The following is an 18,895-nucleotide window of genomic DNA, read 5'->3' as shown; positions in this document are numbered from 1 at the left end:
AAGGTAGAATACAAGTGTTAAACTTCAGTAGCTTTTACTATGACAATTAGCAAAAACTTCCCTTTCAAAATGCAATTCAGGAATCAGTCTGAAAGCAAATGATGATCCTTTAAACTCGTAACTATTTTACTTTTTAATTGGAACCTATTTTTAAAATCCATATTTATATAAACCAAGTAGATAGGTAATTTTTTAGACTTCTACTTACATGAAAAAATTAACGATAATACAATGAACTTAAATCTCGAGAATAGATTAACAATTAAAAAGGCTTTTATTAACCTTTCTTAACAGAAAAAACCACCTCTCTACTTTCAGGAAATCTTCCTAAATTAAGGAAATTTGAAGACATCATACATAGCTCCTCAAATATTCTAAGTCTATCGCTAATCATAATAATAGTGTTATTTCGTGGATTTGGTTCTCACAGAAAGAATAGACAGATAATATATACACACAGAGAAATTTTGATCAAAAGTGGCAGTGAAAATGTCAATTTTTGCGAGTGTGCCACTCGCATTCGTTAATGACGAGTATTTCCTATATTGTTTACATTGGAGAGTGCGAGTCAAACTGAGGTTATGTGCGAATATCTCACTCGCATTCGACTAATACGAACAATTTTTCTGTGTGTAATTGGATTGTAAATAAGAGAGCTTTCAGACTAAATTCTGAGAATCTCTAACGAACAGAAGAATTTTTTTTCTAAAGCTTCTTCATTTTGATCTTGTAGTCTTTCAAAGCTTATTTATAGAGAATAAAAATTAGATGTAGATGTAATACGAATTTGCAAAAGCTACACTCTTATTGCTTAAGAATTAAATTAAACTGAAGAATTCACTGAAATTTGTAAAGAAATCGTGAAAACATGAAATAACGTGATAAATAAACTAGGTTTCAAATAAACTTTCTCATGACCTTTTTCATCATTGGCATTGGCCTCAATACTTTTGCATGGAAAAAATATGCTTTAAAAAATTGTATAAATTTTCATTTCCCAAAAACAATTACGCTTTCCCAAAACAACATGACTGCGCTTCCATACCCCCACTTTTCATAGTCGCCACCTTTTGTGCGTTGTCATCAACAGAGGAAGTTGTATGTAATTATCTTCATATTGCTTTATGATTTTTTAGCATTAAGTAAGAAAGAAAAAGTATATCTTGATATTATGGCAATTGAAATGAATGACGCTCTATATATTTATTTGATTAGACTAATATATAAAGTGAAAAAAAAATAATATATAGGAAAAACACAACTCTTCATTCAACATCTCTTTACACTCTAATTATTTTTGGTGCATTTAGGGTAAATAATCAAATTTCACGGCTTACAAAGTGCAAAATTATGCAGCGTGTACAAATTAATTGCTTTCTTCTCTAAATTGACGTCAATATGATGATTTTATTGTGCAACAACCGTTGATGTTATTCAAAAGTATATAAACTTCTCCACAATACCTTTAATAATAAAGTTTTTTTTAATAATTTTTTCTTTCTCGCATTGCCATTCTTTCCGCTTATAGGATTGGGATCAAGTATCAGCCTACAGTGGACGCTCAATACCACGACCACGAATCTATCCATTGGAAAATCCCAGTATAGCAGATGATTTGCGGAGTCACGTCTCACACTTTTCCGCCCTCGGTGCCAATCCCAAAGTTAGTAAGGCAAGATCCATTGCAGATGGGCAATCACAGCATAGTTTCTCCAATCATTCACACCGAGGCTACCTCGGGTCGGCATTTCCCACGAATTTGGTTAATTCACGACCAGGTACATCCCCATACCCCTCAATCCCTGACCCATCTAATCCATGGTCCACATATTGTGCAGAACTTCGTCAGTCGAGGCAATCACTGGCGGCAGCATCCGATCGAATGTCCAGAGCCTCATACGCAGCATCGGTGCACGGTATTGCTCACAGCGTGGCGTCCAGCACAAGACGCACTAGACCACGGTCAAGATCGCGTGAACAACTCAACGGCACCCACATACACTCCCATCGACCCGGAAGCCGGTAAATATTTTCTTCAAACATTAACACACCCCATTCCACATGGTTTGGCAAAATGCCCAAGCGTTCTGCCCATTTACCCCATCCATCTTATGTTAACACCATGAATTGATTGAATTGCAACAAAATACTTACGTTTTCTTGAGCAAGAGAAATAAATAGCGGAAGGATTTAACGTTCCTATTTTTCTGTATAGAAATGTTTGAATTTTATATAAATGAATTTGTTAAATTGTAAAGTGCATAAATCTTGATTTTAATCTTGAAATCCCATTTAAAGAAATCAAAGTTTTAAGATCTTTAAAACTAGATATATCCTAAAACTTTTTTTTTAACTCCATCTCCTAGTATAAGGATTCATAAGTTGTCTGAATCTAAACAAAAAATTCAAAATTTCTAAACAAGTTTCGCAAATGATTAAGCATTTCTCTTATTCTATACTCATCTTAATCACTATCTTTCCCATATTTAATCAACACGCGCAATGGTTCAGTAGATACTCAACAGCTGGCTCAACGCATACCTTAAACAATTACTGCGACACATCTGACAATTGGACCGACCACGATATGGATATTTACATGGCAAGAAACCCCACGACAAGAAACGGATTGGTGCCATTATGAGGAAGGCTTTTGGTTTCCTGATACTTTGACATCATCTACGATTGGCATGAAATATTTTGACCATTCACAATTGAAGATGATATTGAGGTATCTTTTGTGTTTTCATTTTTATTATAATTTTAAAATATATTAGCAATTTATAAATAAACACAACTTATCGAATACTCCATCAATGTGAGGAGAATCGAATTGAGACAGTCAAATATTAGAATGTAGAGTAATTTTAAAATGTAACGAAAAAGACATAGAGAAACAAAACAAAGTGTAAGAGATTTCTTTATATAAAATTTTATCAATGTGATGGCATTTACCTTAAAAAAAGGATATTTTGAATTATATTATGTTTCGCTTTTTCTGACTTATTTTCAAAAATCAATCATAGTTTAATGAACAATAGTTCTTATGCTCCCAAATCCAGGATTTTATTTCATATCAGTTAAAATAAAATTTTGTTTTAACAAGAATTCATTTCCAAAAGTTATAGCTACTGACAAGATTGTTCCCAAATATAAATTAAATAGCATTTTCATGTGGAAAAAATCTTTCTCAGAATTCTTCTTTCAATCCATTGTGAAATTCTAAAAATGAAAAGAAGTTTATTCAGCAATTCCATGTCGAGAATTTCTAACAATAACATTACCAGTCACATTTATTCATTTTTTTTCTTTCTCTTCAAGAATAATTTCTTCGAGATTCTTTCTTTGTGGCACTGACTTTTGAATAAAAATGAATTTTTAATTTTTGGGATACCCAACATTGCGGTAGAAATTTCAACATTAATATAGTCCACACCAAATGAGAAAAAAAAATACAAAACACAAGAAATATTTAACTTTGTTTGAAAAGCAATTTAATTTTATTAATAAATGTTAATCTCTTACACTTTTTGTTCATTTTAGATTAAAATCATCCTCGTTTTAGCGAGATGATAAAATTATTATATTCACAACATTCATTTATTTTCTTCATTGTGAACCTCATTTGTTTTCTTCACCTCGTGTTTTACTAGCTCATTGATACATATAATTTTTTTATGAACATGTGAAGAAAACAAAAACTATACTGCTAGAATATAAATTAAAAATAAAAAAAGATATATAAATAATAAATGAAAACAATATTAATTGTATAATCAAAGTTAACGAGAAAACGGTTAACAAGTTCATGCTAAGAAAGTTAACAGTCTTTTTTTGTTTTATTTTTTTATGTATGCGTGAAACATTTTGAGAGTCTCTGCGTGAAGTAAAAAAAATAGTTTTTAAAATGTATGAAAGTAATTAAAAATATGAAATTACCTTGTAAATATGTTGATAAAATGTATAAGATGAAAATGAATTATGGAAGTGGAGAGAGAACGAAAAAATAGTGCTAAATCTAACCCAAATAGTAATTCGACCCAGTAAACAGAGAGAGAAATGATAGCAAACATCATTGTAGATAGTATGAATTCTCTGTGTATTAAAATACTATATAGGCCGACTAAAATGAACATCTTATGATTGATAAACAAACAGCATTATTGTACATAGATAGAATATTGATAAATCATATCGTGGTAGAAGCTCTCTTGGTTCATTTTTAAATATTCATTTAAAAGGAAAAAGGATTTTAAAAAAAAAATACCAAATGCTGTGAACCCACGTTGGTTCATTGTGCATTCGGGAAAAACGTACACAGTTGATAGTTAACGCAAAAAATAGTATTAAGGAAAAAAAACTCAAAAGTGTAAACAAAATTATTAAGAGTATATAGGCATTAGTGTTTAAAAAAATTAAAATAGTTAAAGAAATATAACAAAAAATCATAGAGGGATCAATATATTGTGTAGAAATAAAGTTTGCAAAAAGAACAAAAAAATTGTTGAATATTCTTGCATAGATAAGAATAAAAAAAATATTAGAAGCTATTTTTTAGAAAAAGTTGAAATTTCCAAAACGAGATAAATTTGAGAAGAAAAAAATATTATTATATAAAAAATATTATCAAAAAATTTGATAGAAAAATTTGCAAAAAAAAATAGTCGAGCATTAATAAGGAAGCAAAAAAAATCACATCCCACTGCCTTATCATTGTGTAATTTTTATGAATTTACGTTGACGAGATATATACACATATAACAAGGATATATTTAAAGGACTTTATCGTGAAAATAATCGCGAAACAAAGAAAAAAATGAAATAATAGAATACTATTATATAACTTTGTGTGTCATTTATAGCCAATTTATCAATACAATATATTTCATATTTCATCGAGTCTCGTCGTTTTCTGTGCGACATTTTCAAGTGAAAAAGTTGATGATGAGCACTGGAGCAAAAAAACGCGATTCATTAGTCATTTGGCAGAAAGTTAAACAAAAAAAAACACAGAAGTGAAGAAGCATTACTGAAATTATTAGTCTGCACTTTCAATTAAAACATCATTGAACATCCATTGCATTATAGCATATAACATTTACATAATGGAGTGAATATTATATCAAATCAATATTATACGACATTACTATAGGACCTACATATGTATATCTCGAGAGAATGAGTGTATATGAGAAGAATACAGAGCAGGAATACACGAATATTAATTTTAGGTGCTAATTTTATTGAATGATTGTTCAGCACTTGTTGGAAATGTGTGTGAGCGAGTTTAGAGGATGAAATAAAGGAAAATTGATTAAACATTTTCATAGCTTTATCCATGGGAAGTACGTACATAATATTGAATGTTTCTGTCATCAGTCGGTAAGTAAAATAAGATATTACTTTTAACTCAAATATCAACAGATTTTATAATAATTTAACTTTTGGAACGAGAAAAATCTTGAATTTGACTTTCACTTTTTTTGGAAATATTTCTCATTCTTGTGTGAATTATTTTTTAATTGATTCTAACATTACTGGATGCGGGCTATAAGAACTTGTTCTTTAATTTCAATTAAGATCTTTAAATCACCAAACTACGGTAATTAAATTATTATAATTCTATATACGCATATATTTGCCCTATTTATGCACAGATTCATATTTTAGGCAGGACTTTCTTAAAATCCCTTTCAATTTTTAAAAGGATAATAATAAAAAAAAAGACTCACCCAGGAATTTGGATGCACCTCTCAACGCGATATCTCATCTCCTGAGCAAATTCCATCCAGAGATGCGCCATAGCCGCATATCCACCAAAGTATTCGTAGCAGATAGCTAGAAGAGCGCTGAGTCGTTGGACAAGAGAGTCGGGAGAAGCACTCTTAATTTTTAATGGATCATAAATTTCATTTTCAGCCATTTGATACGGATGTTGTGACTCCTCCTGGGCGTCGGGAAATAAATAGTAGAGCATCTTCATGAGTTGTTCATCCCTAATGGGTCCACTACTTTTCTGACTATCCTTGCGTGTACTTCGGCGAGAAAGTGTGGGCAGAACAGACGTGAGAATTGGGAGTTTTGGTTCTGTAAGCAAATCCAGGGGATTGCTCTCGAAGGCTGCCGCTGTGCCGACAAAAGAATCCCCAAGAAGCTCTGACAGCGTTGTCTTGCACTCAAGATGATGGAGGTACTCTTCGAGGATTGAAGAGAGAAAGCAAGCTGGGAGGGGCTCAAATCTTGCCCTAAGTGACCACTTGGGAGCCTGAAGGGGTTCAAAGTCTGAGTATGTTTGGGAATCAATGACCACGTTGTCTGCCACATGGGGCCATGTGCAGTACAAAATTAGTTCCTCGACGGGTTCGCAGAGTGCCCCAAACGGGAAAACTGAGAATTTTTCTGGTTCCTCATCTGCTTCGTCGAAACTAAAGGGATTTGGGGCAAAGGAGCTGCTCCATTTGCCACTGAAAGACGATGTTCCGCTGAATGTGCCAAGTCGGTAGTTTAGACGAACACCCACGGATACGGGATCCTCGTACTGCACTCCAATCTTTCCTTTAAACATATCGAGGAGTCCAGATAGATATTTGAATGGTGGCGGTGTTTTCTCAAGATGAACTACGTCAAAGGATAGGCGTGTGGATTGGAATTCACAGAGTCCAAGGAAAACACAGTGGCTCTTCTCGAGTACCTGCACAAACACTGGGACCTCACAGTTGCTCTCTGCCACGGCAATGTGAACAGAACTAAGGAGAATTCGTATCTGACTTTCATTCTTTATTGATTGCCCCGTGGGAGAGACAACAACAAAGTCCCTCAGACCATACCATCTGGCAATGGGATGCAATTCTCCCTCGATCTTCTCATCAAGAATACTAAAATCATTCTCCAGGGACATTACATCCCCAAATGCCTGGCATTCTCGAACACCTTCCTCTACTTTCTTCTCTGCTGTCTTCTCAACTCCCTCAGCATCATCCAATTTTGCTGTATAGCGTCTAATTAGCAATTCCACATCAGCAAAATTAATCTTCTCTTCCGTGTGCATCCAATCACACGTAGACAGCTGATTCCTGGCTAATTTCTTCCCAATTGCATTCACAAAGGGCAACTTCCATTCGTGGAAAATCTCCTCTAGACGCGCTGTAAAGATTTCCCACTCGCTGGCAGTTGTAAAGTCTTGCTGGAAGAACTCCAGATCATCAATTTCTTCCGTCATTGCTATGAATTTTCACGATTTTCCCGCACAAAAACACGAAAAACACAGAAAATCAAAAATCAAAACAAACACAACTTTCACTTTTTGGACTTTTGACATATCCCGTCGTTGGGAGAAGTTTGAATATTTTTGATTTTCAGGACCGTTAAAGTTTTTAGTTTTTCGCGATTTTCTCAGGATTTCCGCCGAATTTTCCGGGAAAATTGGATTTCTTGTCGCCAGGAAGCGACGTCGCGTCAATTGACATCAAAAATTCTGAAAGTTCGCGAAAATCCATTTCCGGGAAACGAGAGTCGTGTAAAATCCCCAACCGTCAAAATTTCTGCGAGCCTCCTTTTCTGCTTCATGAGCTCCCCGGAAGACTCTGGAGCATTCCCAGGTGCTCCAGGAGACCAAAAAATGTATTTTATGGCCAAAAAAATGGGAGAAAAAGAGGGAAAAGGCATTTTTTGGAAAAGCAATTTCGATTGTCCGTTAAAATGAAATTACATTTTCGAAAACATCTTAGCCGCCAAATATTTTTGGCACAATACACCAAAATTCACGATGCGATGGAGAAAAAAATCTTTGTATTTTGCGCCGCCAATTGACGCCGCGTTGCTTCCTGGGCACAAAAAACACCATTTTCCCAGAAAATCCGGCGGAAAATGCGAGAAAATTGAGAAAAACTGAATGTGTGAGAGAGATGGATAGCGGTGAAGTGCATCTGTTTCATTTTCTCCTACACCAACGCCAAAAAGTAACAGTGCGGTTACTTATGGAACTACATTAATGGCGCCAAATTCAAAAAGTAGTCCAAAAAGCATGATATTTATATGGGGGCTACATAAACGGGGGCTCTAGGGGGGAAATGACTACGGCCATCAGAAACCACCAGTTATAAGGAGTCTCTGTGCCAAACATCACAATCGGATCAACGGTGTAGGAACGCATAGCTAAACAGGAACGAAACGAAGAAATAAAGATGAAACATTAACGCAAATGTTTTATGCAGTGACGTCATTATTTACATTTTTGTGCAAGTAAAATTAAAACAAAATCATAAATTCTATTTTTGTAATATATTTTTTTTCTATTGTAACGTACAATTTTTTTTTTATTTTTACAAAATCGATTTTCATCGTGAAATTAAAATTACAAACTTATCCATTCTTGTTATTTTTTTCTAGTATTATTTCGCGATCTATAAAATAAGAATTGTGTTTGGCAGAATATAATAACAGAATATATTCTGTTCCATGTTCTTCTTTTGTTGTAATTTTAATTTAAAATCTAGTTCATCTGATGATATATTTTATCCATTCGGTGCATTGCATTATAGGTGGAATTTATATCCTAAAAACATCCTTAAAATCAATACGTTTTTTTTTTCTTCTGTTTTCTTAGCTATTAGTTAGAAATTTAATTTAATTTAAAAATCATACATTTCTTGTATACTTAATGTTATTCTTTTTTTTTCTTGTGGGTTTCTTCTCTGTGAGATGGTTTTTCTCTGCAAATGTTTTAGAAAACAATTTGCAATGTCTCAAAAAATGCTAATATTTATTAAAAAATGTTTTTCTTTTTTTCCTCCATCGATCGCCTCAAGAATTATTTATATACTTTCTCAATTGTGCGAGATGTTGCCCCAAAAGAAAAAAAAACATCCCTTGCCGATGCTCTAAACTTCATCCTAATCCCATTGGCAAGACAATGTTGAATGCAGAAGAGGTTCTATTTGTTTTCTTTCCCATCTTCTCTGTGGGTGTTTGAGGCATAAAAGTGACAACAGAGATGGAAATAGAGAGAGAGTATTACATTCGAGAACCCTTCTGCTGCAGAACCTTTGCCCGGTCATTCGACTCTGGTTCACGTCCAACCAGCGGACTGATGCACTCCTTGGACACCACACAGAGGAACTCAGCATTCTCTTCGGACCCATAGTTGTACTGCGTCCCAATATTCACCAATTGCTCAAAGCGCCAGCCATCAGACATCGTTGACACGAGCTGATTGAATGCAAAGAAAATATTTATTAAGAAAAACAGTTTAGGCGAGTAAATTTTGCTGAAAATCGATCTTTTAGGGGGAGGAGGGGAAGGCATAGAAGGAATGCATTACCTGGGTGAGTTCATTCTCCTGACATTGCAAAACTCTGTAGACTTTCTTCTTGTCTAAGGCAGGTCGAGAGTCTCTGCGGGAAATACTTTCGCGCAGGAGACCAATCAAGGGGGTTACATTGTAGAACTCCGCCTCCTCCAGGACACCCTCCTCGGATAAGCCATCCAGGACTAACTTTCCATGGCGTAAATAGTTGAGAACTGGGGCAAAATATCGAGGATCTCTATCAATGAGATATGCGCCAGTCTCATCCTGCAAAATATAATTTACAAAGAGAAAAAAATTATTGGCAAGCTTCTTCGTGGGGGCTTTAATCTATTTTAGCCATGACAGCCAGAGAAATGAGGCGCGAGGGTGCTCCCCGTCTTTGTGTCGCATGCCCACCACACACTGGAAGGTACATATTGCCTTTTCTGGCATACTGCCAGAGCTGTCCGGATGGTCGGGGGATGGGATATGGTATTGTGAGTGTGCAATAGTGAGATTTACCTTGTCCGATATCAAATCACTGTCTTCCTGCACGAGCCTGAAGAGGAAGGAGCTGGGATCTCGTGCCAGGGTTGTTTTTGTGGTGAGAAAGCACGTTCCCCCGACATTAAGCTTCACCCACTGATTCCCGGATGGATTCTCCAGCAGTGTGGGGCTCTTCTTAGGGTTCAGAGTTATTGTGGCCATCATCTGAGGGCATTAAAACAACCAACTAATCACAAAATCACTTTTTTTGCACCACAACCAAAAATTTTCCTCCTAAACGCCAAATTTTAACAAAAAACTTGACAATTTCCAACTTTTCTTACCTCTCACAATTCCTATGAGATGCAAAATACAATTCTGCGTTGGCGAGGATGAGAAAAACATACATGGAGCACCCATTTTCTCTCTCTCGCCCAAGCAAAATCGTATCTTGCCAATGCAACAGAATGAAGGCAAGTGTTAAAAAAATTAATGAAGAAGAAGAAATTTCAAAACTTTGACTTTCGCTAGCAGAAAAAAAATATTGCGTTTCCTTAAAAAAAATAAACTTCCTTTTCTCATATTATTTCTTTTCCGTGTCTTGTGGTAGTTGTGTCGCAAAAACAACCAAAAATTGGTGAGCCAATGCCCGTAAAGGTTGAACCGCCCCCACCTGCGAACTCTAAGCAATTGGGAGTCCCAAATGTAACACTCCTCTACAATGGGAGTCGATTTAAAGGATCCCAGAAATCCAAAGGCAATTCATACGACGTTGAAGTCGTCCTGCAGGTAAATACCATGCAACCTATGATGATCCTCCAGAAGGAAACCTCCCAGAAAATGCCACAAATCCTTTCCCAAAGTTATCTCCTTTTCTGCAACTACTTATCCCTCTGTCACGAGACCTCCTTCATTTTGCCTGAAGAATTCATCCCTCTCAGAATAACTTCCCGGCCGTTCTTGTGCATTGATGTGGAAGCTTAGCAGTAGTGTGCATTAAGAAGACCCTGCCCAAGGTCAAGAAAGCACATTCTCGCCAAATCTGTAGCGCATCTCGCAACAGAAGGTTGACGCATTGAATGCCAAGACAACACGCGAGCACATTGTTTATACGGCTCCTTTTTTATTATATAAAATATAAATGAAATCCAAATCCATCTCTTGCAGCACGTTGACGAGGAGAACTCCTATCTATGTGGGTATCTCAAGATTACTGGATTAACATTTGAATTTCCGACCCTCACGACATTCTTCGATGGCGAAATCATCTCCAAAAAGTATCCATTCTTGACGAGGAAATGGGATGCAGATGAAGATGTTGACAGGAAGCACTGGGTAAGGATTACTTTGGGTATTTTTCTCCAAAAAGATTCTAATTGAAAGGAATTTGAAGTTTCTGAGCAGTCTGTTTATCCAATTGGTTAGCAGATTTTACTCTGCTAAAGTTAAGCAAAAAAAGCTTTTAGGATTACAAATTGTTTCTATATGTTAATCCATTTTTTGCTATAATTATCCTTTTTATTTTATTAATAGAATAAAAAACATTTTTTTTATTAAATCTTTTACAATAAAATATTTTAATTTTCTTTATATTCTAAATTAAATAATTATAATTGTAAATCATTAAATTAATTAATTAATTATTGATTAATTGGACCACATATGACCATTTTACAAAGATCAATCTAAAAAAATTTCACTAGCAAAGAAAATTCTATTTTTTGAATTAAAAAAATATTTTATTGTAAATTTAAGTTAAATGAAAGAGGTTGATTTTTTACCTATTTAAAAAATAAAGTTTAAGAAAGTACAAACAATCTCCAGTCTCCCCTATAAAAGAAATTTAATATTTTTTATCATTATTTTTGAAAAAAAAAACATCCTCAGCTTTTCTAACTAAGAAATATAAACATTTTCTAACATAAAAATATGAAGAGTTGATAACATAAAAAGTTATCTACTTACACTCATACAAATCTTTGTTATATTTATTATACAACACCACATCATAATGTGGATCAAATGCCAAAATTTTCCATGAACCACGCACAACACCTCGTGCTTCCCATTTTCGCAATTTCAATGCGCATGGGAGAAGTTGAATGTCTTGAATGTTAAAGAAAATGTAAAATAGTAAAATATGCATTTCTTTACTCTTTTTTTTTTCAGAGCAAATTCTCAACATTTGCTGAATTTTACTCAAAGACCTTCAATTCGGACAACTTTGACTACGATAGTTTGGCGAAGAGGTGAGTTTCTCTTTCGTTTTTTGTAGGAAGTTTTGGAAAAAAAATAATTTTTGGGGTAAAATTTTAGCGACTTTGTATTTATGCGATGGAAGGAACATTTTCTCGTACCTGATCATACGATAAAGGATATAAATGGGGCATCCTTTGCTGGCTTCTACTATATTTGCTTTCAAAAATCAAAAGCAACAATGGAGGGGTACTACTACCACAGATCATCGGAATGGTTTCAATCGCTACATTTGGAGCATGTTCCCGATAAGTGTATTCAAATCTATGAATTTAGATAAAATGCCACACGAAAGGGAACTTAAGATCCTCTTCTACTAATAATATTACATTACTTACAAATTGAAAGGAAACAAAAGAAACCTCCAAAAAGGGAAGAAAAAAAGAACATTTTGAAATAGAGAATTAGATGAGGAGATTTTAGAAGAAAATCGGGAAAAGATGCGAAAGCAGAAAATTGAAAATTTCTTTTCGGGCATGTTTTGTTAATCGGTCTTTTGCTTTCAATGACTTCTTGTGTAAATATATTTTTAAATTAAATCGCGTTTATTGCCAGAGGTTTACAATTGACAATGAAAGCTTAAAAAAAAAGTATAATTTCCTTTTTACTTTGATAAAAATCGTCTATCGAGATTTTAAGAATTTATTTTAAGATAATTTTACACGAAAAAAAAAAGAAATATATTACCTGGCATTATTGTGAATCGAAAAGAAATAGAAAACACGCAAAGAAAGATGCAAGTTTATTTATTTATCCCCCTCCCCCTCCATGAAGTCCAATAGGAGCTTAAAAAATGCACAATTTCAAAATTATAAAATGTGCAATTAAAGTTATTCTTGTACTCAAAAAAGGGTGACCTCAGCATAATTTCAAATAAATGTCATGTGTTTGTAATTTACAAATTCTTAAAATTTTTCAATATATATATTTTTAATATCTTATACCTTGTTTTAACGCTTTGCAAAAAAACATGTTCGTTATTTTTTTTTTACCTTCTTAAAGATAACAGAAGTTTTATTAATTCAAGAGTGATTTTTGAACAACGAATTTATAAAAAAAAAGTAGGAATAAAAAGAAAACAATGTAATTTTTCTATAAAAAATTATGTGTTCTCCTCTTTTCTTTTATCCTAGAATTTTTCATTTTTTTTCTTTAAACACCGATATCGCCAAACAAACTTATAATTATCCGCTGGGAACAATTGAGAAGATTCAGCAAAAATTGCCCCAAAATACAATCAATGACGTCATTAACGTGTTTTTTGCATTGAAATGCTTCTTAAGCGAATAAATAAATTTTATTTCTTTCATTTAAGAAAAAAGTCATTACAATTTTTACATAAAAATGGCATTTATTTGAAATTTATAGGTACATCACGCTTGGAACACCTGATAGATGATTTTATTGACTAATTTTCCTCCAAAAAAAAACATATCATACACATGCTCTTCTTTTCGTAATTAATTAAGATTTGTTTTATACACGGAATTCCTGAAAGACCGCACCCTCAAGAGAAAAAGCAATTCGTGTGGAAATTTTTATTTTTTTTAGTAAAAAGTAAAAAGAAACTTTCGTTGGAAAAAAAGCTGAAAAAGAAACAACTGAAAAATCTGATGGTCACCAAATGATGAAAAGCGAATCGGAAAACTCATCATTGAGGTCTACTAAATAGTGAAAATATTTACATAAATTAATTGAAAGAAAAAAACAAACATTTTATCCCTTGTCGTTGAACCCCGTTGAGATATGTATAATAGAAAAAAAAAATATTGTCCCTTCCAAAAAAAGCATTTTAATGAAGCTCTCGAATTCTTCAAGAAATGTGTAATAAAATGTCCTTAACCACTTTTATTCTTTTCGCCCAAAATGCAATCATTTGTTACCATAGTTGATGGAATGAGTGAAAGTTTTTTTTCTCAGCGCACATTTAATAAGAAAAAAAAATTGCTTTATTAATAATTGTAGAAACATTTAAAATTACACTGACGCAATTTTTTTGACAAAGTTCTCTGTGTTTGCTACATAGATAAAAGAAAATGTAGAGAAAATAAATTACATACAAAAGAAAATAGTAATCTTCAATGTAGATCCGCAGTTGGTGAAGAGATTTGCAAGAGATTAAAAAAAAAGAAAAGGGAATTTAAGAAAAAAAAATAGACCAGTAAAAAGCAATTTGATAAAAATGTAAGAAAAAAAAACACATCTTCACCAATAGACAATAAAAGTTATTTGAGAGAGAAAAAAAAAGAAATTCATTAATAAATTAATCAATATTGCAGAGAATATTATTTCTCCTTTCTTCTCCTTTGAATTTTGTCAGTGAAGAAAATTAAAATTGATTTTTCCTCCTTTTTATCGCGCACAGACCCATTGTAAATGCATAATTTCTGAATATATTAGTTTGAAAACTCTGTTCTTGGAAGTATAAACAAGAAAATGATATTATACATAAATTATAAAACAAAAAAAATATGAGATAACAAGAGAATAAAGTCGTTTTTATATTTAAGGAATCTTTCAATGAAAATCGTCTAGATGGAAGTTGTATTCTTACTGTGCTTCGAAAAGTTAGTAAGACTGGGACTTAAGGCTGGCTGATAAAAAATGTAAAGCCCTCAATTAGAGAAGTTTTAATTTGAGGGTATAAAGATCAATCAATTGTACCCAAAGCGTCTGATGAAGGTCCATATCGTATTCGGAATGTCAGGCGAAAAAGAAATGGTCATCATAATTTCGAATCGTTATTCTGACTAATTGAATCCATTTTGGCGTTCACCCTTGCTAATCTCATTGATGAGGATCTTTAAGTAAAAGATCAACAAGTTCAAACGAGAGATGTTCGTCCTGAGAATCAAAACTGACAAAAGTTAGATATTTGTTAAATTTTTTAATTAATATTTCAATTTTTTACAGCTTGTTACTTCTTAATTATTCAGTTAAAATAATCAAAAATTATTGAAAAAAAAAAGAAAACAGATCAATCTTCCCATTCTTTATCGTCGGTATCAAAACTGTAAAAGCTGTGGTAGTCTTCGTTAAATAGTAATAGGTCTTCCAAGCTGTATTTAGTTTTCTGAACATTGTGATCCAACTTGATCTTTCCATGAAGATCAATAAAATCATCATCATTGGCTCTTCTTATTTGCTCAGAAAGTTGTGTATTACCCACACGCATTTCTAGGTACTCCTCAGGTCCCAGTGTTTCCAAGAGATGAGGCAAAATCCCCCGAAGAAGATCAGTGGTTATTTCGTAGCACAGCGACAGATCAATGTAGCGCAGTCCAGTGCATTTTTTGATGAGTTCAATGAGTATGGCATCTGTGAAGGAGGATATGTCGGCAATATGAAGTTCTCGAAGGTGAGAGTTGACTTGGAACTGTTCTAACATTTCTGTAACATTTCCCCATGCTTCGTTGATCTTTAGCACGCGCAAATATTTAAGGTTTGCAAACTGTTCAACCATATTTCCTTCGACATGTAAATCAATCACATCCAGCACCTCCAAATGTTTGCAATTTGCAAAATTCTCCAGAAGAATCCCATTGATGATACGACTATCCATCCTAAGGTGCTTGAGACTGGGCAAATCTGCGAGACTAGAAAAATCTGTTATAGTGTATCCTACTTCTACAATCGCAAGCCCTTCCAAATATTCCAAATTTTTCATAGCTCCGAAGCACGTCTCATCAAATGTATTCATTTTCATAATATTGAGGTACCGAAGTTGTGGATTTGATTCGCAGAAATTTACAAAATGCTCCGGTTCAATCATACAATAGCTCAAATCAATACCCCAAAGTCCATGAATTGTCCTGAGAAATTCTCCAGTCAATTCTGAGTTCTGCGACACATCGAGAAATTCAAGGCATTTTGCGCTTCTCAAGAGCTTTTTTAGCAGTTCTTCAGTCAACCTGCATCTCTGTAGCTTGATTATCTTTATTGTCGCGAATATTTGGTTGAGTTTCCTCTGGTTCCTTGCGTTAGTTAGATCGAATCCCACAAGTAGTATATTCTCCAGCTTCTTGCAAGACATGGAAATACTACTGGAAATAGTACGAAGCGTTTGTTTACTTGTGGCAAAGAATGATTTTTTCGAAGCAACCAATGTGATCACAAATGGTCCCACTTCCTGGACAATCTTTTCTGTTTCCTTCAATGTGAGTCTGCTGGGACGGCCATTCTTCAAGGCTAACTCATTTAAATTCAATGTACGATGTGTCTTGTAGATACTCCTGCATACTTGTTGGAACCTGTCGCAAATCACCTCAAGAGTAATCAGCTCCCGTAGATTGAAGAATGACAAAATCTTTGCGAGGCAATTGTCGTTTAGCTTGAGGATAGAATGCGCCCCATTTACGTCCTTTCCATCGGGTTCCAGTTGATCATTGAATTTCAGAGGTTGAAGGATACCTCCAACACAGCAATCACCATCCGCTGGTACAAGGATTAGCTTCTTCTTGCCATCTAGAGTATCAAGGTAGTGGTTCTTCCGAATGGCACTCCTTGCATCATTAATATCCTTAAATGTTAGCAGAGCATGAGATTTGTGTAGAATAACACGTACGATGGGGCCATCCTGATGAAAACTGCTCAGAAGCATTTGCGCTGTGATCAGGACTCGTGAGTAGTCGCTGTAATAACCGCTGACGCTTATTGTGCTACTACATAGTGCTGCTTCTTCGGCTTCTTCAAGATCTTTGCACTTTCTTGCAGTTTTATTAGCAAAATTATGTTCGGATGATTCACTTTTCTCCATTTTAACGACAGAAATTATGCGTTAAAAATGAGGTTATGTTGAAAAGGTAACGATAATCCGTTAATCTGCTATACGCGTTTCATTTCTTCAATTAATTATTTTTTCCATTTTTTCTATTAAATAAAAGTAAAATAGAATAGAAAAAGCAATTGAATAACAATGGAAGAGCTTGAAGAGTCGAGAACAGTGATTGTAAGCGGCTACAGAGAAAATGAGGCAACATTGCAGACCCTAATAATGCAGAGTTTCCGGAAAGATGGATTCATCACACAAGTAATCCTCCAGGATGGCTATGCTTTGGTAACATTTGAAAACGCCCAGAGAGCCCGTGAAGCCTTGCAAAGGCCCCATTTTTTCAATACATTCTATGGAAAGACGGAACTTGTCCTCAAGCTGATGGAAGACACCAATCCGGAAGATTTGCTCAAACTATCTCACAGCGATAAAGATGAGGTGGAGTTGATCTCAAAGCTCAATGATGACTGTCTTGAATATATTTTCACTTTCTTGAATCTACGGGAGTTGAGTTGTGTTCAGATGGTGTGCAAGAGATTTGACTCTGTGGCCAGGATCATCTACAGAGCACGGCGTATATTGGATTTTGACACACTCGCTCATGATGGGACAATCAATTTCAAGGATGCAAAGAGAATTGCTCAAGGAGCTGGTCCGTACGTGCATACATTGATAGCCTCAAAGAATTCCTTCTTTGCCACGGATAGGCGTCTGCTCAAGGTAATTCTCAAGCCGTGCAAGAAGTTGGAGAATTTGCACCTTATGGATTTCGATGTGAGAGCGAAAAAGACTTCTGGGGAATTATCAAGAATTATGCAACCTGTGAAGGTGGCAAGACTTGTGAGATGCAAATTGACTGAGAAAGTTGCTGAGAAAATCCTGAAAAATGCTAACTCGCTCGAGAAACTCGACTTATCCAAAAACGGCAGGCTTTATGGATATTTTGTAAAGTATTTGCGTGGAATGAAAGAGCTTAACGTCAGCAATTGCAAGATGATTTCAAGGACTGATTTCATCAATTTCTGCAAAATGAATCCGGATTTGCGCTCTCTCAACATTATCAAATGCATTGGAATTAACCAGGATTGTCTACGTGCTATTGCAACGAATTTAAGGAGTTTGGAGACATTGGCTATACAGTACCGAGCGCTCTCCCCAAGTGATTTTATAATCCTTGCTGATTTGCCCAAACTAATTCGCGTGGAAATTAGAAGTTGGTATAACAGTGATAACGATACTTTCCTACGTAGACTGGCCACCCTCAATCGTTTGGAGTATCTCGATACATCCATTGAGTATATAACACAAAACCTGATTACAATGCTTGCCAGTTTTCATAATCTTCGTGTACTGAAGCTAAGATGTGATTTCCTTTTTGAACCCTTCGAATTAAATGGGCAGGGATTTTTAACACAAATCCTCCCTAAAGGCAAACTGGAAGAACTCCATGTAATTAACAATATTAAAATTACAAACAATGATGTTGCGGCGTTTATTGAACGGTGCCCAACACTACGTCTCGTCGATCTCACCAAATGTTCAAGAATCAGTTTGGATCTCATTAAGCTCATCATTCCAAACCTTTCCCGGAGGACAGGGATTTTGGAACTAATTGTGGGTCAGACGATGCTTGCAAAAGAAATTGCAGGACGTGAAATTGAATTTCCTGAGCTAAATGGAAAGATTAAGCTGGATCTTACAGTAAAATCAATGGACAAGATAGACCTGTACAGTGGGTACGAGAGTGATGATAGTTTCTCACAATATGATAATTGAAAACTAGGAGAGAGAGTAATTATGCTGTTGAAGAATAATAATATACATATAGTAAGTTTCTTGTCTAATTACTCAATGAAAAGGATTAAAATTTTTCTATAATTTTCTAGATGAATTTTCTGCACTATCTGGACTCGAACCCGCTTCAGTCCGGGTATTTGGAGTAATCAACTCAGCGGAGCTTTATCCAACTGACCAACCGATTTCCTATTGATGAAGAAGTGATAAAAGAATATGAAGTACCTACCTACATTATTTAATAATTTAGAAACAATAAAATAAATATAATTAAAAAAGAATCTTGAAATAAAAAGAAACTG

The 18,895-nt window shown here is 34.5% G+C and overlaps 6 protein-coding genes across 10 annotated transcripts in view; 3 read left to right on the top strand and 3 right to left on the bottom strand.

Moving 5' to 3' along the window:
- The window catches only part of LOC129789530 (leucine-rich repeat and fibronectin type III domain-containing protein 1-like protein), a 51,120-nt gene extending 45,801 nt beyond the window's left edge, over positions 1 to 5,319 (top strand). Inside the window, exons 8-10 of one of the 4 annotated variants that reach the window (XM_055826368.1) lie at positions 1,529 to 1,778; positions 1,839 to 2,022; positions 2,515 to 5,319. In XM_055826368.1, the coding sequence (XP_055682343.1) occupies positions 1,529 to 1,778; positions 1,839 to 2,022; positions 2,515 to 2,644 (564 nt within the window). In that variant the 3' untranslated portion in view covers positions 2,645 to 5,319. Of the gene's footprint in view, positions 1 to 1,528; positions 2,023 to 2,511 lie in introns of all 4 variants that reach the window. The other 3 variants (XM_055826367.1, XM_055826365.1, XM_055826366.1) reach the window with 3 other exon arrangements.
- Positions 1 to 7,307, bottom strand: part of LOC129789529 (rab3 GTPase-activating protein catalytic subunit) — a 68,666-nt gene extending 61,359 nt beyond the window's left edge. The window contains exon 1 of the mRNA XM_055826364.1: positions 5,733 to 7,307. Coding sequence (XP_055682339.1) covers positions 5,733 to 7,219 — 1,487 coding nt within the window. The 5' untranslated portion in view covers positions 7,220 to 7,307. The remainder of the gene's footprint in view (positions 1 to 5,732) is intronic.
- A 954-nt stretch (positions 7,308 to 8,261) lies between these two features.
- On the bottom strand, positions 8,262 to 10,146 carry LOC129789526 (BTB/POZ domain-containing protein KCTD5). The gene is made up of 3 exons (XM_055826352.1): positions 9,809 to 10,146; positions 9,320 to 9,571; positions 8,262 to 9,207 (listed from the first exon to the last, which is right to left on the bottom strand). The coding sequence occupies exons 1-3, from the start codon at positions 9,995 to 9,997 to the stop codon at positions 9,013 to 9,015; spliced, it is 636 nt and encodes a 211-aa protein (XP_055682327.1). The 5' UTR covers positions 9,998 to 10,146; the 3' UTR covers positions 8,262 to 9,012.
- Positions 10,147 to 10,241: 95 nt separating this feature from the next.
- On the top strand, positions 10,242 to 14,537 carry LOC129789525 (glucose-induced degradation protein 4 homolog). Its single transcript, XM_055826350.1, has 4 exons — positions 10,242 to 10,561; positions 10,940 to 11,107; positions 11,942 to 12,021; positions 12,089 to 14,537. The coding sequence occupies exons 1-4, from the start codon at positions 10,418 to 10,420 to the stop codon at positions 12,306 to 12,308; spliced, it is 612 nt and encodes a 203-aa protein (XP_055682325.1). The 5' UTR covers positions 10,242 to 10,417; the 3' UTR covers positions 12,309 to 14,537.
- Positions 14,538 to 14,900: 363 nt separating this feature from the next.
- LOC129789523 (uncharacterized) lies at positions 14,901 to 16,854 on the bottom strand. 2 transcript variants are annotated; one of them, XM_055826348.1, is made up of 2 exons: positions 15,415 to 16,854; positions 14,901 to 15,346 (listed from the first exon to the last, which is right to left on the bottom strand). In XM_055826348.1, the coding sequence occupies exons 1-2, from the start codon at positions 16,782 to 16,784 to the stop codon at positions 15,331 to 15,333; spliced, it is 1,386 nt and encodes a 461-aa protein (XP_055682323.1). In that variant the 5' UTR covers positions 16,785 to 16,854; the 3' UTR covers positions 14,901 to 15,330. The 2 variants fall into 2 exon arrangements, with proteins under 2 accessions (XP_055682323.1, XP_055682322.1); XM_055826347.1 differs by having other exon boundaries at positions 14,901 to 16,838.
- Positions 16,827 to 18,892, top strand: LOC129789524 (uncharacterized). Its single transcript, XM_055826349.1, has 2 exons — positions 16,827 to 18,626; positions 18,686 to 18,892. Exon 1 carries the CDS (start codon positions 16,944 to 16,946, stop codon positions 18,573 to 18,575), a length of 1,632 nt encoding a protein of 543 aa, XP_055682324.1. The 5' UTR covers positions 16,827 to 16,943; the 3' UTR covers positions 18,576 to 18,626; positions 18,686 to 18,892.
- The last annotated feature ends 3 nt before the right edge of the window (positions 18,893 to 18,895 follow it).

This window comes from Lutzomyia longipalpis, chromosome 2 (genome assembly GCF_024334085.1).
Source record: "Lutzomyia longipalpis isolate SR_M1_2022 chromosome 2, ASM2433408v1".
Classification (NCBI taxonomy): domain Eukaryota; kingdom Metazoa; phylum Arthropoda; class Insecta; order Diptera; family Psychodidae; genus Lutzomyia; species Lutzomyia longipalpis.
This window is presented reverse-complemented; position numbering and strand designations above follow the sequence as displayed.

Bases quoted from the DNA above. Each gene is read 5' to 3' on its own strand.
- LOC129789524 (XM_055826349.1), top strand. From the start codon at position 16,944: ATGGAAGAGCTTGAAGAGTCGAGAACAGTGATTGTAAGCGGCTACAGA.
- LOC129789525 (XM_055826350.1), top strand. From the start codon at position 10,418: ATGCCCGTAAAGGTTGAACCGCCCCCACCTGCGAACTCTAAGCAATTG. The intron at 11,108-11,941 runs GTAAGGATTACT...TTTTTTTTTCAG, and splicing joins ATGTTGACAGGAAGCACTGG to AGCAAATTCTCAACATTTGC. The intron at 12,022-12,088 runs GTGAGTTTCTCT...GTAAAATTTTAG, and splicing joins TACGATAGTTTGGCGAAGAG to CGACTTTGTATTTATGCGAT.
- LOC129789523 (XM_055826347.1), bottom strand. From the start codon at position 16,784: ATGGAGAAAAGTGAATCATCCGAACATAATTTTGCTAATAAAACTGCA.
- LOC129789526 (XM_055826352.1), bottom strand. From the start codon at position 9,997: ATGATGGCCACAATAACTCTGAACCCTAAGAAGAGCCCCACACTGCTG. The intron at 9,572-9,808 runs GTAAATCTCACT...TATATTTTGCAG, and splicing joins GTGATTTGATATCGGACAAG to GATGAGACTGGCGCATATCT. The intron at 9,208-9,319 runs GTAATGCATTCC...GCATTCAATCAG, and splicing joins AGGAGAATGAACTCACCCAG to CTCGTGTCAACGATGTCTGA.